This window comes from Amblyomma americanum, chromosome 5 (genome assembly GCF_052857255.1).
Source record: "Amblyomma americanum isolate KBUSLIRL-KWMA chromosome 5, ASM5285725v1, whole genome shotgun sequence".
NCBI lineage: Eukaryota > Metazoa > Arthropoda > Arachnida > Ixodida > Ixodidae > Amblyomma > Amblyomma americanum.
The window spans coordinates 89,400,949-89,420,377 of record NC_135501.1 but is presented as its reverse complement, the minus strand read 5'-3'; the positions used below and the strand labels follow the sequence as shown (position 1 = coordinate 89,420,377).

The 19,429-nt window shown below is 45.6% G+C and overlaps 1 protein-coding gene across 4 annotated transcripts in view; it reads left to right on the top strand.

Annotated features, from left to right (window-relative positions):
* The first annotated feature begins 267 nt into the window (after positions 1-267).
* LOC144134866 (uncharacterized) overlaps positions 268-19,429 on the top strand; it is a 67,869-nt gene continuing 48,707 nt past the window's right edge. Inside the window, exons 1-3 of one of the 4 annotated variants that reach the window (XM_077667678.1) lie at positions 268-611; positions 2,585-2,661; positions 18,061-18,209. In XM_077667678.1, coding sequence (XP_077523804.1) covers positions 18,172-18,209 — 38 coding nt within the window. In that variant the 5' untranslated portion in view covers positions 268-611; positions 2,585-2,661; positions 18,061-18,171. The other 3 variants (XM_077667675.1, XM_077667677.1, XM_077667676.1) reach the window with 3 other exon arrangements.

The window sequence follows — 19,429 nt, the reverse complement described above, 5'->3', positions numbered from 1 at the left end:
TTACTAGAGTTCAAATTCGACTTAAAACATCTATATCCATTCGTCGCTCTTCTACTCTTGTAGACGTGCGATAAAAAAATTATTATGAAAAGCAATTGAAAGTTAGCGCCATGAGCCCCCACTCTGAGTCTTCGACCATCTGTTGTGCGCTCTGGCAGATATTTTTTCGCATTGTTAATTGTTCCGCTGAACCATCTGCTTTTGAGTTCAGAACATTCCTTACAAGAAAATGAGCAGACAGAAAAAGAAATATTATGAAGCCGCCAATCTAGCACGACGACAGTTCCTTGGTATGACGCCTGCCATCGCGAGAGCTCATCTGTTTGAACAAAGGTTTAGTCCTTTAACTTACCAAAACATCACGTGATGCGGCAAACTTTTCTGCTCACCTCAGGTTACCGGGGTCAACGTTGAGATAAAAGAAACATGAAGCTGCATGGCAAAGGAGTTTGATATTCTGAGAGCAAAATCCCTTCAGAATGATCTTCTGTATACTTTCATTGGCAGCTCTTTTTAACCTGTTCCTAAGCTTTACTGACTACCCTGTATGCGCAGAGCCTCCAAATGACAACTGCCAGAGAAACGTTTCCGCTGCTCAAGACATCTTCAAGGTAAAAGCATCTGAATTGCTTCTTAAAAAAAGTCTTTCTGCTCTGGTGAACTGAAGTAATAATTTCAGAATGCGATGCATCTGATGGCCAGCGTGGAAAGTCATGCTCACCTTAACCTTTCTGTGAAATATCCTCGTGTATCTTGGATAAATTCATTCAGAAAGATTGTGATTTTAACGTTTAAAAGAAATGTGCTCTTGGATACATTTTAACCGGTGTCATCATTTCAGTAATTGCTGTAAAGCTAATTAATTTTGTTCCGGAAGAATTAGAATGTACTGAAAGTCGAAAAAGCAAGGAACACCAAAGAAAATGTTTATTTTCTCATTTTGAATTTTTCCAAAAAACCATAGTTCCGCTGTCTCTCTGGTGCATTATTTGGGGAGCGTGGGTATATGTGCTGTCAATATGCTGTCTCTTTCCACATTTCTCTCGTCCTATCTTTTGCTGTGTCATATTTGCCTTGTCTCTCATAACTTTCTGCCTATATCATATTGTAACTTGTCACGCGATCATGGAATCAATATAATGGCGTCATTTGTGTTTTATTTTGCGGCTGCAGAGCAATTTGGCTCAATGCATTCTCTGAATCTGAATTATTGCACAGAAACTACTCGATATTGTTTTGCAACATTCACTTGAACTTCATGTCGAACCCCTTGCAAGGCTCCTTAAATGAAAACTAAGCAATGCGAATTTCCTAAAGCATGTGAAATTATTCAGATGGGCTATTTGCTGTATTTACACTGCAATCCGAAGAATTCGGATTAGAAACATTTGGGTTTAGAATCAGACTTAAAACGAAGAATGCTTGGCACCGTCGCGGGAGGGCATTTGCGGTGCAAAGGATATATCAATGAAGTGCGCACTTGAGCTATGACATAATTTTAGCTTATCTCCTCACCAAATTCACTCGAAAACCTAAACCAAGGTGAAACTGACGCTAGCTCGTAATCTAAAGCCGGCATGGACACCCATAAAATTTAGGAGTCATGAACCTATTTGTCCGAAAAAAGTTCCCCCAGATGCGAGAAGCTAGTCGTTTAATGAGCAGACGCCCAACACCAGAGCTCTCAAGATTACACTGCGTAGGCCGCAGCCGGCCCACGGGAGCCTCCCGATCGGAGTATGGGTGGCAGCGATCGTTCTGATAAAAGTCGGCCTCCCAGCTGGCCGTTTTTATCTCAACCACACCCCTTCGGACCACCATGCTCTGTGTGTCCGTGTCCCTACCGATAAGTCTTGTTATTTCTTGTCCGTTTCCCGCCTTCGTCGCCATAGGAAAACATCTCTGACATATGCGTCTGGGCGGTGTCTTCTTAGGCTCTACCGACCTCTGCTACAGCACGTGTGTCGATGAAACCGCCGGCAGTGAAAGCAGGTTATTTTGTTCGTACTCAAGTAGCACACAGTAAGGGGCCCTACATACCTATGTAGCACCGACGCCGGCTCCCTCTGGGAACTAAGTGGGACAGCCCAAACAGGCCTTCACCTTTGATTCTGCATGGTGCCCATAACGCTGTTGCTAGGCGTACCTCAGACCGCATTCGTACATCTACACCCCATGGATCTCTTGTTTAGTACATCAGGACAGATGTAACGTCCATGTGGGCTCTGTGTAGAAAAAAAAACAACAGCTAGCATAATGGGGCCGCACAAACAAAAGCGCTGTAGATTTCACGCAAACCTTGGCAGGGCTGGAAAGCGGGCGTGCCCAAATACTGCCCACGTTGGTCCCGCTTTGGGGCATGAATGCAGTAGCGGCAGCCATATTGACGCATGCTGTGACAATATCTCCTACCCCAAAAGAACCTGAGCACATGAAATTCTGTAGGTCCCAAATAGGCCCTGGTAAGGCTGAAAAAAATGACGTGCCCATATGCACATTGGCCTATTCTAGCGTAATTAACGATTAAAAATATTTAACGTATAAAAATTATGTACCGATTCAAATTAATTTTTTGATTTCTCAGGGCATCGAAGCCAATGGAAGAAGACTGGAATAATTGAGTTAGTTTGAACAGCCCAGTACGGTGTTTTATGCCTGCAGGTGACAAATTTTACAATCCTTTCTGATGTACTGGTGTTCAAACGCATGCTGCAATTGGAATGCTTCTTTTCCTTCGCAACTTCGCTCTCAGGTGAGGAGGAAATTGTAGTTTTAATAGTGGCTTCTGCGAGACCATCATCTCATGTATGACGGGTTTTGGCGTGTATTGGCGTTATATTGCGTCTTTTCTTTGTTAAGATTGCGTGTTTTGAGTATTTATATGCCGGAAAACGTAATTCAGAGCACTGATTTTTTTCGGGACTTGGTAGTATAGCACCTATACGGCTGCTATGTCATAACAGTGGACGATTTTGGCTCCGTCATTTCTGGAACGCTCACGAGCAGGGCTTCGGTTCGGGTCGGTCTAGCTGGAACGCACGTGGCGTGCAGCGCCTTGTTGAGCTGTTTGCGCTTCATGACGCGCACGAGCTAGTGCATGGCTCATGGTTCTGCCGGACATCGAGTCGGTGTTTATTGGCGAGCTGCCTTGACCGCGAGTATATGCAGCTGGTGCTCTCTGCACACCTGACGGCTATGAATGTTGTTGCCTCGCCCATTAACGCCTGGTTATATTTGACTCCCGGCCGGCCATTCTCACCCACTCTACCCTTGACACTGCCACATTTCGCCTATAACGCTTCGATGTGCGTCTACTGCACAATTCGCGTTCACGCTAGAGCTTGTCGCGTACACTGGATGATTCGATAGATGGCGGCGGCGACAGCTCATGGGATAGGCTCAATTAACTTTGGCGTATACATTGTTCAGTAAAGTACAGTGCGCTGTGTCGCCGCGTGTCTCAGGAACTCGAAGACATGGCTGCGAAGCTGTGCATTGCGCAAAGGGCAGACTGGAATTCCGCTGTGATGCCTGCATGGTGTGACGAGCTGTACAGCCGGTACCTCTGTCGCCCCGTTGCGAAACCGGAACTGCTGCACTTTGCGCGGCGTTATTACACTCATAGCTAGGCGTTAAGTGGAATGCCCTCCTCTGCTCTTCATCAAACCCATGACTGCATGCGTTTTTCGGTGAACTTCAGAGCTAGAGCGTGTTCGGACATCTCGGTTGATGTATGGGCTGTGGGCTACACGGACGCATGCAATGTTGGCCGGGTTGCCGGTGGTCAGGCGGCTGGTGTGCGAGGCAGTTTTCGCTATTCTTACTTTAGAGGAGGTACGGGCAACTCTGCAGTCAATGAAGCGTGAGTCAGAGCTTGGGCCAGATGGGTCCCCTGTAGAACTCTTTTAGGTTTCTGGGGCATCATCGGTCCGGAACTCCCCAGTGTTCTTCGACAGTGTTTTTAGCAGTCAGACTTCCCTGCCAGTTTTGGGAGAAAGCGGATAGTTTTGTTGTCAAGGAGTTATCCCGGGTCGTCTCATCGGGAGGAAGGGCAGCCGATCACACTTCTGAATGTCGACTACAATGCTATTGCTGCCATTCTGGTCCGACGTGTGAGGGGTGTGATGGCCTCCCTCATTGGTTGCCATCTGGTGTGGTCTACACCGCGAAGGGAAATCCAGAGCTTGTTGTATATCACGCGTCACACTAGAGACTCCTTACAGAGACATTTTGATACTGGCATACCTGTGTATTTAGATCAACATAAGGCTTTCGATCGGCTGGAGCATGGCTACATATTCGGTACCCTGAAGCTTTTAAGTTTTCGCGGAATTTTCTGTCTCAATAAAAGCAGGTATGAGACATACTGGCAGTGGACGGGTGAGAAAGTTCCACTTTTTCTGTAACCCGTCGTTTGCCCTCTCATCTCGTCTGCTTGCTCTTAGCTTGCAGCCTTTTCATAGAGACGTCATTAATTACCAGGCATCATCGGCTTCCCTCTCCCTAGTTGTCAGGCACTACGAGAATCCGCTTAAGCCGACGACACTACGTTGTATCTACGTGATGAAGCGAGCCACCAACCTTGCCTTCATCTTTTTTACAGTAGGGCAGGATGTCTGGGGCCGACCTCAATTGGTAAAAAAAGTAAACATCCTTTAATTGGCCGGCGAGAAGCACGCCTCAGCGATGCTCTGCAACTTGCGAACAGTGAGAGCATCCGTATCCTGGGCGTTGAGCTCTTGAGGCTATTCCCCTCAACGCATTTACCTTGGCGGTCACTGACATAAAGGCTTTTATCACTTTTATTTTCATTAATGACCATCACCATTATTTATTAACGTACTTTACCATTCCAGTATCCCTAAAAGTATCACTTAGATGTCGCTATCCCTAACGACTACATTATCGTCAAATGTCTTTGCTTCATTGCTTATGATCAACAATTACCCTCTTATGATCTGTTGATGACTACATGCGAGACCATGGTGATGTCAAGAAGCTTTGTTATAACTTTTGTTAGTCAGCGCCACCAGGTTGCCTTGCTGATGAGCCATGCAATGATTTCGCATGAAAACAAATTCCAGCTGAACGGGACGACAAACAAGTGCCGAAGGCACCGGCGAACTGCCGACCGAAAAACAGCCTGCGCTCGAGCTCTGTGCAGCCAAAGTTCTCTGGGTCTCCATGGCTAACAGATAATTATTACAAAAAAAACAGAGTAATAAAGAGCAAGAAAGACGCGTTGACGTGCCATCGCCAGTAGGTACATAAAAAGAAGAATGTACAACCCCGACGACATGCACTGACCACCAATACGACTGCCATGGGCAGGAGTATTTTCGTTTTTCTGCCATGTTTCTTTTTCATTTGTTTCTACTGACGCTATTTAGTTCAAGCACAAGCCCCCTCTGTTAACACAAATAGACGGACACCCTTCGTTATTGCGGTGTTACATAACGCTACAGGGCCTCCTCTGCGCCACCGCCTTGAGACAGGGTTTCTGCCAAAGCGTTGAGCAATTGCGCTTCTGCCTGAGAGCCAGCTTTATTGTAGTCTCAATATCACGCCATCATGTCGAACGCAGCGCCAATGAAATGACAGTCTCATGACACAACCTTTTGGGGAGCGCGCGACGCACCAAATGGCAACTCCGGCCAACATATCAGAGCAAGCGCCGAATCTTTCTCGAGTTCGCTTATATAAGCCCAGGCGCGCTGGGGCCGAGTCTTTTTGCTTTCTTTTCACTCGCGAAACTACACGACCTAATAAACGGTGTAAAATACTCACTCTTAGTTGCCTGTCGCCTAATTTCTTGAAGCTAGCCTCGATAATAACACTTATTCAATCCCCATCACGCTAGTCCGAGCACAGCTAGACCTCCTTGTAAGAGCAGAAACGGCGCTGATTCGGGACGCAGCATCGAGGCCTCAGCATGCGACATCAGGGAGGTGCATGAGCCAGAGGAGAACCTCATGATTGGCTTATTTACCTTTAGTTGCGAACAAATGTACTGGTGTTGGAAGCGCCCACAAAATTTGTAGAAATAAACGATGAGGTGACAGATACAGATATTCACAGTGCTCCTTCACTTTTTCTTTTAGAGGCAAACAGGCACAGAAGAAAAATAGACAGAGCGTGCCAAATGCTCAAAAATGAACATGGAGTTAGTTGCTTTTTCATTCTATGCGGAAAAAAGAAATCATGTCTTCTATTTAAGGAAACCGTTGCGGTCCTATAGGAGTACAGCCTTTGTCGATACTACGGGGGAAAGCTTATAAAATAATTGAAACTGGTTGGACCAAAGCGTGTGGACAAGTACGCTGCCCTGATACGAGCTGTGCAATCACAACGAGATCCGGTATCGAGAGGACTGAAATAATAAAGGTATAATGGCTGGCAAAGTATGACATGGCGCATGGGTGCCCAAAAAGGAGATGTGCTTTACTGACGGTAGAATTGCAAAGGAATTTGGGGTCAGAGTGGCTTCGTGGCTGCTTCGCACAAAGTATTACTAAGAAACTTTAGCATACATTTACTGCTGTTCCACTCAAAAACTACGTCACGGGGCGAGCTAATGTCTAACAAATTGCAGAGATATAACACGTTCACGAACTATCTTCTGGATTTAGATGTGGATGTGTCCGCGAATTTGACACAGCACAAATTGTTGTGTTCATTCCTGATTTGTATTCAGAGTTCAAAATCTCGCAGAAACTCGCTGCCCTCGAAAACATGCACGGCAAGATAACGGCAGAGGACATGGATTCGTATACACCCTATGCGCGTGCAGCTTAGAGTGATAGCAGTAGCTTTAAGACTTCATTTGGCTATAATTTACAGGCCGAGCATGTGGACCACTTGAGCGACCAGTCGTCGCTGTTCTTCTTTCTCTTCAGTGCCAAGCTAGCCCAGCAAGGTGGCGATGGATTGAGAAGGAACGAGACTGCAGAGCGGCTGGGCAATAGAAGAGGCAATGGGCCAGGTCTGCATGGATAGAGGGGTAGTGGGGATAGGAAGGGCCCGTTCAACAGCGGTATAAGAATTGGCGGGAAGGGGTGATTACTGCATTCATTTGAATGTGCTGAGGAAAGCGAGCCTCCGGCACATTGATGAGGGGGGGGGGGGTAAAGACGTTTGTCAAGGCGGAGCTCGTAATTGACTTTCATGGCGGGGCGCATGGTGAGTCTTCCACCGTCTTCCGAGGGCTTCGGCCAAGGGATCAACGGCGAGCTGATGGGCGAGCTGATAGGCTAGCTCATTTCCGTCAATCCCTGAGTGCCAGACACCCAAGGGAGCAAAACTGTGGAAGGCTGTAGTGCGTAGACCGCTCTTTCGGCCTCCTGTTGGAGTGAAGTGGACAGGGAGTGGTTCTGTATGTGGCAGATAGCGGCATAAGTGTCTGAATAGACTGTGTACTTTGGAGAGAGGGAAGCAGGGCAAATGACTGGAGGGCATGCGCAATGGCGAGGACCTCGAGGGACAATGCGTCCGGTAGGCGCTGGTGCCGCCCGCTGGTGTGGGTTTCGGGCGCAGGGAGGTGGGGATGGTACTGGGCGTAGCCACGGGAAACTCGAGGACGCAGGAAAGAGGCGTCCGTTTAGGCCACACCCATGGTATCAGAGAGGGAAATTGTGATGCGCGGCCGCATGACGGTTGCCAGCGTGCAGGACGGGGGGACATGTTGGTCGGGAAGGTGACGATACGAAAATTGTGAGCCGGCGTGGGAATAGGATAGGTAAAGGTTGTGACGGGACAAGAAATGGAGAGGTACCCACCTGATAGATTAACCACTGACCCTGACGGGTAAAAGAAAGCGCGGAAGCGGTGAGTCATGGTGCAGAGTTAGAGGAGAACGGAGATTATAAAAGAGGCCTTCGGTAAAGACCTTATTGATAGAGGTAGTTTTAGAAAGGTTGAGAGCTGCCTTGTGAGGCCCACATAGGCATATTTCAAGCGTCCAGCACCGAGACAAAGAATGTTAAGAACAGCACACGTAAGGCGCATTAGCAACTGACAATTTATTTCTTGTTGCACAGATAAACTACAGCAGCCAAACAAAAAACATGAAAAATGTCTTCATGCACAGAACATGAGCACACCCGCAATACCATCGCCGTTCATGAGCTCATCCCTAGATATGCCAACTCCTTTCACGATAGCGATGTCGAAGGATTACTGATGCATGATTCACCGCGCTTTCTGATTTCCATAGTTTCTAATATTTCCCTTGGTAATTTCGTTTTCCGCTCTAGTCAGTACGGAAGTCTTGCTCAAGTCAGGCTAGCATCCATGCTTTTTGGAGTGAATACTTATATGCACAGAATGCTCATAGTCCATCTTATATTGGTGCTCATACAGCCTATCATTTACAAATCTTCCCAATTGCACAACGTATGTGGACCCACAGTTGCGTGGAATGAAATATACTACTCTCTTATCTCAAATGACGTGCTTCTGGTCATGATTCTTACCACAGATCGGCTCTCTACGGGCCGAGATTACATTTGCCCACATCAATCTGAAAAAAGCCCTTTTACGCCAGCCCTTGCTCCTACCTTCTTTAGATTCTTTAGATTGGATTTAGAATCACAGCATATTTAGTTCTAGGAAGTCTTGTTTGAAGTTTGTGTGCATCTTCTTGTTTCTTAAGCTTCTTGAGCATTTTTTTGTGACTGATGAAATGACATCGTGAGGATAACCCAACTCTCTGAGGCGGCGGACCTGATATTGGAAACTGCTTTCATTTCATTTCATTTATTTTACCCTCAGGGCTTTCGCATTATAGAGGGGGTGGGGCAGTGAAAAATCATTGCATACATAAAAAAGAGCGCTATATATACGAACAATATCGAAAGATGCTAAAGACAAGAGACCTAAATATTGAAAAGAAAAGCAGATGTTCGCATGACTTGTAAAGAGCATAAATTTTCAAGTTTCCACAATGGATTATTTTCACACTTTGGCATGGGATGAATAAATAGTAAGATAGGTGTGCTCGCCATTTGTTTGTAAGCCCAGCTAACCAAACAGAGAGAAAGGTGAATTTCCAAATCTAAAAGCTTTAAAACATTCAAAACCAGAAGCTCCTGAGTCAAGAATAAAGGGGACAAAGCTTTATTAAATGCAGAAAGAACAGAAGACACTCTGATACACTATTCCTCTTCGTCACAATTGAAAACAAAGCAAAAAACAACAAATCTGAAGACTTGATACACATTCGTTTCTTGCAAGCTCTGTTTTAACAGCTTGTCTTTCAAGGAAATGATCACTTAAAACGAAGGCCACAGCTGAGCCCATACATATATTTTTTTCTGTAGAATAAGTTCCCCATTCCGTTCCATATAAGTTGACTTTAAGTAGGCAGACAACTCCTCAAGGAACGATTCTACTTCTAGAGCGCTAGCATTCTGGAAGGCAAGAGCTCTATATTTATCAATACTGTTGCTGGCATAATCTATCAGTTATTTTTGCGGTATTGAACAGTAAAGGTCTTTGCTCTCGGCTCAATGGGCGTACATCCTTTTGGTTCAATTCTGCGTCAAAAATTTCACCACTACTTCTGAATTTTTTTACGCGAAAAGCGTCTTCAACCGGCAACATACTTGAATGTTGCTGGAGGAATAAGGAAACTTGTTTTTGCATTGAACCATTTTCTGATATCAGGGCCCGTAATGAGCTTTCCGGTTTGGGAGTTTTAGCCGTGAAAAACACCCCTAAGGTAAGCTTTTTGTCAGAGTCGATTGCATTAATTAGTTTCTTCAAGTTCGCCCTTTTGCACAACTTCTTGGCTGTGCTTCAGACTTTAGTTAGAGACACCTTTCTGCAATTTCGATAAACTGCGGTGAGGGCGTTTGACGCCACTGACTGTAACATCCCCTTCGGTACGACAACAAATCCGCCGTACTTATCGAATGATAAGAGGGATAGGCAATCTTCTTTAAGGTATACATTGTTTTCATATCTATAAACTTGTGAACTGATGTCTTACACCTTGTTAGTAGGTGCTCACCTTCAGAAATGCGCCATGGTTGCTCCTCCATCAGGGCTCGCATTGAAACTTGCCTGAGCATTCCGAGAGTCACTATGTCAAAGCAACTTCCCCACCACCACATTCTTCGCTACAAGGGCAATCTCGAGAACGTAGAGATTGAGTGAAGGAAACATTAGGTACAAAGTAGGAGCCCTTGTTGAAGGCGAGCGCGTGGGCAACTCGGCACAGATGACTCTTGAGCAGACCCCAGCGCCGAGGGACCACGCGCCGCAGGTGAGTGAGAGTGACAGGTGGTGACAGCACGGTGGAGGGCTTGCACGTTCTTGGCCACATGCACGTTCTTGGCCTTTGCGAGCCGGAGATCGCAGGAGCGGCTCTCGTCAGTCAGAGGCGGAGAGAGGTTATAGTGCAAGAAAGAGACACGGGAATCGATGACCCTTAAACTGTGGTGGCGTAGGAGCCCATTTGTGACGGGAACGAAGTAGAGTGAGTTTCACGATTAGAGAAGGAGGAGGGGGTAGGCTGCGTGGCCCGGCGATAACCTGTGCGACGGAGGTACACAGCTTTGCCACACTCGCGTTGTTTAGCGAGGAGGAAGGGGGCTATGTGGGGTCGAGGTAGGGTCGGGTATTTCCCTCGAAATGAACGCATCAGAGTTGGGCACGTACATGAGTGGTAGGGTTGGCGGGGAGGAGCCGCACAGCGGCGGCACATGCCCGAAACGCTGCGCTGGGTGCATTGCTGAGCACGATGTCCCGGAGCGATACGGGAGAATGCATGAGGGTAGCTTGAGTTTACGAGGGCGACATCTGAAGGCAACGTGTTTAAAATATACAACATATGGGATGACGGTGTCAGCGGAAGCTATGAGCACGGATCGAGTGGTGTTCACCATGCGAGCAACAAAAATATCTGTAGAGAAAGATTCATTACCATGCATAATGTGCGCAGAGGTAAGTCGCTACCAACGTTCTGGATTGCGCCGAGACATGAGATGGGAAGTTGGGGGCATATGTTTTGATACTGATGGGCTTACGGTGAAGCTGGAGATGCGTGAGAGAAAGCAGGAGGTGTGCGGTGGGAGGAGAAAGAGTTTTTAAAAATGCAATGCTTTGGGCTGGCTTGGTATGAACGGTGATTTCTGCACTGGTCTTGGAGTAGAGATGTGGGGCGGAGAGGATTGCGGCGAGCATGTCGTAGTGAGGCAGCTCGGATGTGAAGGTAGCAGGGGGAAGTTGGATGCCAACAGTGATGAGCTCGGCACGGCTTCGGGAGTCGGGCGGAGTAGGCAGGCTTTCGGCTGGCACCATTGGTGCTCCAGCCAATTTTTGTTCTGGGGTTGGAGTGATATATTGTTTACCGGAGGCGGCGGCCGATCCCTGTCTGCAGACGAGTCGGCAGCCCTAAACGCAGTGGGCAAACAGGTAGAGACGGGCGGAGCATAGCTCGGCTCGGAAGACTGGGAAAATCCTCGGCGGACTTTGAATCTGCACTGGCGCACATGGGCGAGGCCCTAAACCCGGTAGGAGCGGCAGCATCAAAGACGGCCATTGCGATGCGGGTGCTTGGCTGCAGGTCTTGTCGTCAATAATAACTGTGGTTGGAGTTGGCGCGGGAACCCGCGGCGGCAACGAACGCAGCCAGCTGTGACGCGTCTATGACCCCTAAGGTCTCGCACTCGCTTACAACGTGGAGTTTTGTAGGAGTGGACGCTGCGGCGGCGATGAACGCAGCCGTCTGCGCCGCACCTGTCGACCCGGAGCTCTCAGCGTCGATCACAGCGTTGAATGCGACAGTATTGAGCATGGTGGCATGGGTGGAGCTGAACGCAAGCGGCTGAGACATGGCTGTCGGCCTGGGATTTTTGGCGTCGCTCATAACATTGAGCGCGATCGTTGCAGGCACAACGGCATTGGCGTCGGAAGAGGGGGCGAGCGGCGAGGCATCTGTGGTACTCGGGTGCAGGGGCTTGGTCAGACGCTGCATTCCAGAGGTGCAGGCGCGCCATTTTAAGGTCATAGAGGCGCTTGGCGGGCCAGCTCGGCGGCGGACCGTAATGCGAAGGTGTCCACGTGCCTCGGAAGTCTTTGTGAAACGATGGAGAGTAAATACAGGGGCGGGCGAGACCCTGCACCCGACCAAGGGCAGGTGAAAACGGAGTACGATATGAAGCCAGCTATCCAGGGCGGCACCACCTTGTGGAACTGCGAGTGATAAAAACTAATATTTGTGGCTACTCATGTTGAGGAATTTACGTTTGCTTTAAAAAACTATCTCGGAGGAAAAAATGAAAAAGCTTCCTAAGGTTTCCTTCTTAAAAGCAATGTTTTTTGACGGCGATGCTTCTCGGCCATCTTGTAGAAAATACGAGGACTTGTTCTGTAGAATGAAAGATGCTTCAGGTGTTACGTTGTTAGCGGGTGAAAATTGAATCACCACATTTTCCATGATTTCCTGAGGGTGATGAAATCCGAGTTCGTAGACCTCACATAATACTCGTCTGTACGATGGGTAAGGTGTACAAAAACTTTCTCAGGTTTCGTTAGCGTAGGGAAGAAATAAATACGTACTTTGCACGAAGGGTCACGTCGATACACAACTGTTCGGTAAGGAGCCGCTCTAGATATTGACCCTTTGCATAGGTAAAACGGATAAAACCAACAAGGGGCAACTCAGCGGAAAGGCACAGCTATCACAACGTGTACATGGACATAAAGTTATTTAGGGAAAATTCTGGTTACTTTACAGGAAGCTAAAAATACAAAGTGTGCAGCAGTGGCCTGCACCAAATAATACGGTGGAGTCTGATATAGCACTTGCTTCCCAGTTTGTGAGAAGAATATTAGGATATCTGCACTTCATATTTTGCGAACGATTCTGTTACTTTGATGCCGCGGCGAATGAAATACAAATGCCAAAAATAATTTTATCTATAATATGGGTGCACTTTTCGGTCTGTTTCAATTAAAAGTTCTTTTTACCCGAGCCTAATAAATTGAAGTACAAGAACAATGCAGAAAATATAATCAAATACTGTAAACTTCTACTCTTTGAACACTTCAAATACCATACAATTTCATGTTTGAACAGCGCAATAAAACAACAGAACAAAAGAAACAATGGACACCACAGCGCTTGTGGTGCCCATTCTTCGTTGTGTTACGTTGTTTTATTGCGCTGTTCAAATATGAATCAGTACCAACTCGCCCAGTTCGCAGCCATCCAAGTTGACAGTGGTAGACCTTAATTTTTGCACTAAGTTCATTCGGAGCAAATTTTCTCTACAGCTAAGTGTGTCAAGAAAATATACTGCACTAATTCACCCTAGAAAAATCCAGCATTCAAAAACGCCCCCCCCCCCCACATCTTCGCAATAGTGTGCAGTTTTCATGCACTTGAAACTAATGTATTCTGCATAGTGCTCTGTGCTGTGTTTTTTTTAAATATAAGACGACTACCCTTTTCTAATACCGTTACCAGAAGATAGGACCTCCGAACTACCCCCTCCGTTCCCCAAGCCCGCCCCAGACCAAGCCACATCCATGCATGGTACACATAAACATGTGTATCAATATTCAAATATGTGGAATTGTTATCAAGGATGGCAAAGTGAAAAAAAATTTGTAGACGACATAAAAAGGCAAGACGAGACTCAGGCGGTGTCTTTTGTCTCTTGAGATTAGAGGCTCTTTCTTGCGTCTAGGTTGTTTTGCTTAGCATTGTCCTTTATATTAATTTAAAGATTTGGCTACTTCCTTTCATACTTTTAATGATCAGCTGCTTCTGGTTTGTCTTGGTGCGAGTTGTGCCTGTTACGACTGCCGCCATACTAACAATGCTATAACATATACTTTGTAATAGTCAGTGGCCACCATTTTTCTTAGTTTTAGATTTGTTTGTAATTTTGCTTAAGTGTCATTCTGCCATAATGAAAATGATGTGTTCTTCGCTTTCCTTTAGCGTTTTCTTAAGTTGTCATTGCCATACATGGTGTTACGTTTCCTCTGTTCGATAAATATTCAGAGATTCTTACCCGCTTACGAAGGCCTACTAATTGTTTTCTGTGTCACAACCATTCATTGTGGTAGTTACGGAAATAGAGCGTTTGGAAATATATCACTACAAAATACCTGACTCAGATTGCTTTTCGCACTCCCATCTTTTCAGCACCTAAATATTGGCTCGAATAAATAACGTTTTAAATAATAATGACGCTTTGGGGTTCTTGGATAATGTCCAGGTCTCAATATCGTGACAGTTCACCAATCCAGTCATCTAGCCAAATCTGGACGTGCCTGCTTTAGGACAGCGAGCTATCTTCAGAGTATGCAAAGTGCGCGTGGAACGCGTAATATTTCTGTGAGTGAATGAATAAATTCTTTTTAATATAGAGCGCGATAAACAAGAGCGTGAGTAAGGGTAGTGCAGGGCGGAGAAGGGAGGTAAGGAGAGCCTTAAGTACCTAATGCAGTGCAGAACATGTCCGAGTGCTGCACACCCCTGCACAATTTATTATGAGCTGCAGCCTGCATGCACGGGAGAAGTGCACAGGCTTTCGACAGCAGCGGAATTTTGATTCAGTTAAATGCACTCATCGTTGCATTGAATGTATGGGGACTGGCGTAGTTGCGTGCTGCGGTGAGCGCCGGCCAATGCAAAATGAGATGTTTTATGTCAGGCTTTGACTGAGAGCTACTGGGCGCAGTGGGGGTAAGGGTCTGGTTTAGGCAGTTCTTTTTTATTTTCTATGAACACAGTTCTCCTATGCCTCTTTGCTGAACACTTCCTTCGTCACTGCGGTGCCCGATCGTGCCTTATTTAGCAAGACGTGGGCCGCGCGGCCGAGAGAAGAGAAGGTTGAGGTCTGATCTTTTGGTGGGCACCTTTTGTGAACTTCTTTCATTCCTATTTGAGCTGTTGGCACAAGGTGCTCGGGTCCACGAGGTGTAGGCGCAACGGCTGCTAGGCTGTGCGCCTACTTGTTTCTGGGAATGCACTAATGTCCCGCGCACCATTATATATGCAGAGGCAGAAACCATTAGAGAACACTCTTCGGCGTTTGAAACTTCCTGCAAGTTTTGCCGAGGGAATTATGCTGTTTCATGGGTTCGAGGCCTGGTGCGCCTGCACCATCTGCTAACATATCTTGATCGAATAACAAAACTAAGCATCAAAAGAGGAACATGTTTAGCTGTGACTGCATCCCATGTGTACTGCCTTTCCCACAGTCGCGTTGCCACAGGTAGTGCTCTTTCCGGTAAACAAATGGTTTCAAGTACATCTGCTATTAATACCACAAGGGCAACTCTGAAAGTCTTATTAAAACCCCTAATGTGAAGACTGAATTGTTTATAGAACGCACGCACCTGAGGTATTATAGTGGCCATTATAGCTCCCATGGATTGAAAGTGGCCTCCGTTGGCCTGCAGTATGGCCGTGTGTATTGTCGCAGGATTTTTAAATTTCGGCTCCTACGTGCGAGTGACGTACCAATGTTGAAAGTAACGTTTTCAGTGGCGGCGCAGACTTCCATGCAAACTTTTTATGAATTTTTGATTAAACTTCTTTGGTATCTCATTAATACTTCAATGTCCCAGTGCACTTAACTTTGTGCAGTAAACCTGCCGATTGTTTTTTTAACAAATATTTTCACCTGTACACCTCATGGAGCACTTACAGACATGACAAAGCATGGTAGAAGAGTGGTGCTGACTTCTCTGGATTTCTGATTATATGCTTAGCGTCACGAAGACCTTATTTTGTGCCCAACAAAAATCCTTGGTTCTTATATTGTGCACTTTTGTTGCCATGCAGTATGTACTGCGAAGAACCGAGAACTGTACGGCTCACACTATCAGATATTTCTGATTATACCAGAGTTTGTATAGAAAGTCAAACAAAAGGGACGGGTTGAAAATAGAATAAACAGCTGTGACGAGTTCAGGTCCGCAATCTTCAGCAGCAGACCATTGTAAGAATTTTGAGAAAGAGGCAATCAAAACTGAACACTTTGTTTATTTCTTTACAAGGCTTGTGTCCCATGGTGGCGTTAAATGCAGCAGTCTTCGCTAACTGGCCTTTTGGCTGGTGATGTATTGATAATTTTTTCTTTTTTAAGCCCCTTGTATTAGATTGTGGCGGAGTGGTAAGGGCGGAGATGAGCTCGAATTTGTCTCCATAAGAGCGCCGTTTAGGTTTCGTCGCCGATCAACTCACTTTCGATCAGTGCGCAACCAGTGTAGCCTGAATTCTTTGCAGACGCCTATATGATGGCCTGCGCAATAAATGTACTCCCAGAAGCTTGCATAATTGTTTTATCATTTTTTGTAGCTGGGGGCATTCGCTTGCGGCTCCCATAACACTGCGCCGTTTCTTAGTTTCTTTTTGTACGGGTGAGGTCATCGAGGTCTGGAGTGTCGCAGAAGAGAAATTCAAAAGTATATAACAGAAGGCAAAAAGTTATGCCGCCACAGTCTGGAAGACGGTGAAGTAACGAGCGTTAGTTGTTTCAGAGTGCAATTTGTCGTCCATGCGAAGTATTACGATGTCATTAGTCTACTTTTTTATAACTAACGGCGAGCGGGCGCCTACCGCGTTCTGAGCTGCCGAGTGCTGACGTCACGGCCGTCATTTTGAGCCTAACCTTACCTAAATATTAACCTAATTATGCAATATTTGTGTCGAACATGGTGTACTCATCGAGCTCGTTACAAATATGCCATTAGTTATATCATGACAAATTTTGGTTAAATAATTATGAGCAATTCAATTTAAGCCTAACCCTTAATAAATATTACCTCAGTTATTATTGGTGTCTAGCGTGTTCTACTCATCAAGAGCATTCCAAGTATCTAATTCATTTATGATGACCGCAATAATTGCTGAGTTAAAAGCGATTGAACATAGTTATGTGACCAGGTAGTTATGATGTCACAAATTCAGTGACGTCACCAATCAATGGCCAGTTGGGTTGCTATACCGAATTAATATGGGTCCCGCCATCTTGAATTCCTCGGACGGAAAATTTCACGCCTAAGGGAGGTGGTAGCAGACCGCAAGAAATTGAGAAACGTGATGAATAAGGGCTAACACTCTTAAATCCGTAGCTAGCAGGCTGCAAGACAAAACACCGCGCATTATGTTCCTGAGTACACTCCTCCGCTTGCTAAGGTCAACTGCTGACCTCACCAATGCCTCCAAGGAAAGTTATGTGGCGTAAAATTACACAAAGTTGCCAGGACTGAAGGTAGAAACAAGCCCTCTGCCAAGGCAAACACAGCGCAGCTCCGTAGTGACTCCGAAAGCATTATGTGTAAAAAAATTCTCTACTTTACCATTACAAGCAGCACCACTTTTGGTCAAACAATTTTCCTCGGTATACATTCCGTTGGATTTCAGCAATAGAACTTCGGGAGAGCAAAGAAAACAAGACATATCTGCTTACCCTTTAGTTTCTAGAAAACGGGAATCTTCTGCATTTTGTTGCTATTTGATAGCCAGGTGCCCGTTATATATTTCTTATATGTATCTGAGTCCCAAGGAAAGCTAGGCGCTTATTGGAGGAAGCAGCTTTCAATTGCCCCTAGAAAGGCATTGTTTACAACAGCCAGTAGAGAATCTCTATAAAAAGAGAACCCTCACGCATTGTGTTTCTGTTCACTGTCTCGTTTGTGCAGTTTTTCCGCGGTGGAATTAGTGCGGTAGCACTACTCTAGACGTACCAACCCCAAGCAAGAATGTTGCCTTGTGTGATCGAAGTAACTCAAGAAAGCTCGAGTTAATTTGGAGCAGCGTCACGCGAGCTGTAGCCAATGGAAGGAGAGCGTTGCGCCAGCTGCCGCCGAGTGGAGAGAGGAAGATGAGGAGCAAAAAGCGCTGCAGTGTGCATATGCAGATGCCTCAAAAGATCTGCCTGAAAATAACACATATGTATACGCACGTCTCCTCGGATTAAATGAGTTAAAACCCAACCACATATTTTTTTTCCGGCTGGGGCAAGGACTGGCAGCGTAATCGTACCCCAGGACTGTATTATAAACCGTAACCAAGTATTCTTTATTTATTTTCAGGCACTTAACATAACAGATACCTATTGGCTCTATGCCGTTAATTTCAACAGATCACATACCAAGAACAGAAGCTGTACTTTGTTTAATGTATCACACCTTCATAAGACTGGCATGAACTACTCAAGTCACTACATGGAAAATGGTACCCGGTGAGTGATACAATATAGTATACACCATCAACAATTTTTTGTCAATAGTACCGTAGCTGTTTGTGCGAGGAACTCGCCAGCATAATTAACGCATCGACTGCATAGGCTCTCAAGAAGCACTGTCTAATCGCGTAATAAACTCAGTCATTTTTTTTTTGTCGCGCTCTGCTGCTGGTAATAACGAATTCTAGCTGGTGTAGTCTTTTCAAAAACCGAAGCAATCAAGAATATATATGAAAGAATGTGCCTTGAGCAATCCGAGGTCCAAAAGGCACCATGTATTGCATAGAACTGTTTCTGTGTCGGATGTCTCGTATTCAGTACTGTAGAAACGTTGCAGGGTCGGCTTAACATGGAAATATGTTGTGCTGGAGCCAACTTCAACTGTGTTCTTTTTGAACTGCATTACGGGCACTACGCGCCTGACACAATACAGTTTAAAATACAAGCTATTGCTTGTGCATTCCAGCAATATAGCCTTGATGGAAAGTGTGGTTTACTTTGCCTAAACGGCCAGTCGTACCAAGTGTGACATTTATTCAATCAATTTGAATTTTTTCGTGTTGACAACTCCCACAAATTTTCAGGACGTTTTACACGGTACTGAACTCACGACAAAAGTTATGAGATAATTGTTTTTCTTTAAATATGTGATGATCACGTGAGCAAATATGGCGTTCTATTACTCAGTAACATCTAGTGTTTTCGTGACCCCTTACATGGCGGCTGAAAAGGCACGTTCTGTTACCTACATTACTGCTAGCAATGCGCAATAAAGCATTCAAGGATGGTTTACATCGGGCTCTAATCTCGAAGGAATTACGGAGCGGTACAATAGCAGCTGATTGAATTTAGATTAGTTTACCGCTAACGTCAGGCTTTAAAATGTGTTGTTGATTTGAAGGCAATCGAAAATTACTGGCTTCCGGGAGGATTTATATTTATGTAAACAAAAGCATCCCCTAACAATTACAAAAGAAGGTGAAGGACAAAACCAAAAAGGGCATGGTTGCCATTACTGATGTAGACCTTGTTCTAATCACAGGTTCTGAAGAAAGGCATTTAGAATTTTTTTTGGAATTGATATTTACTAGACGATTGTACCGTTCATTACTTCCGATATAAAGATCTTTTTACGACAATCAACAAAAAAAATCTACAGACTAGTGCTGTCAACCACAGAAGCCTCCACGACACACGGGAAGTCATCTAGAAAAATA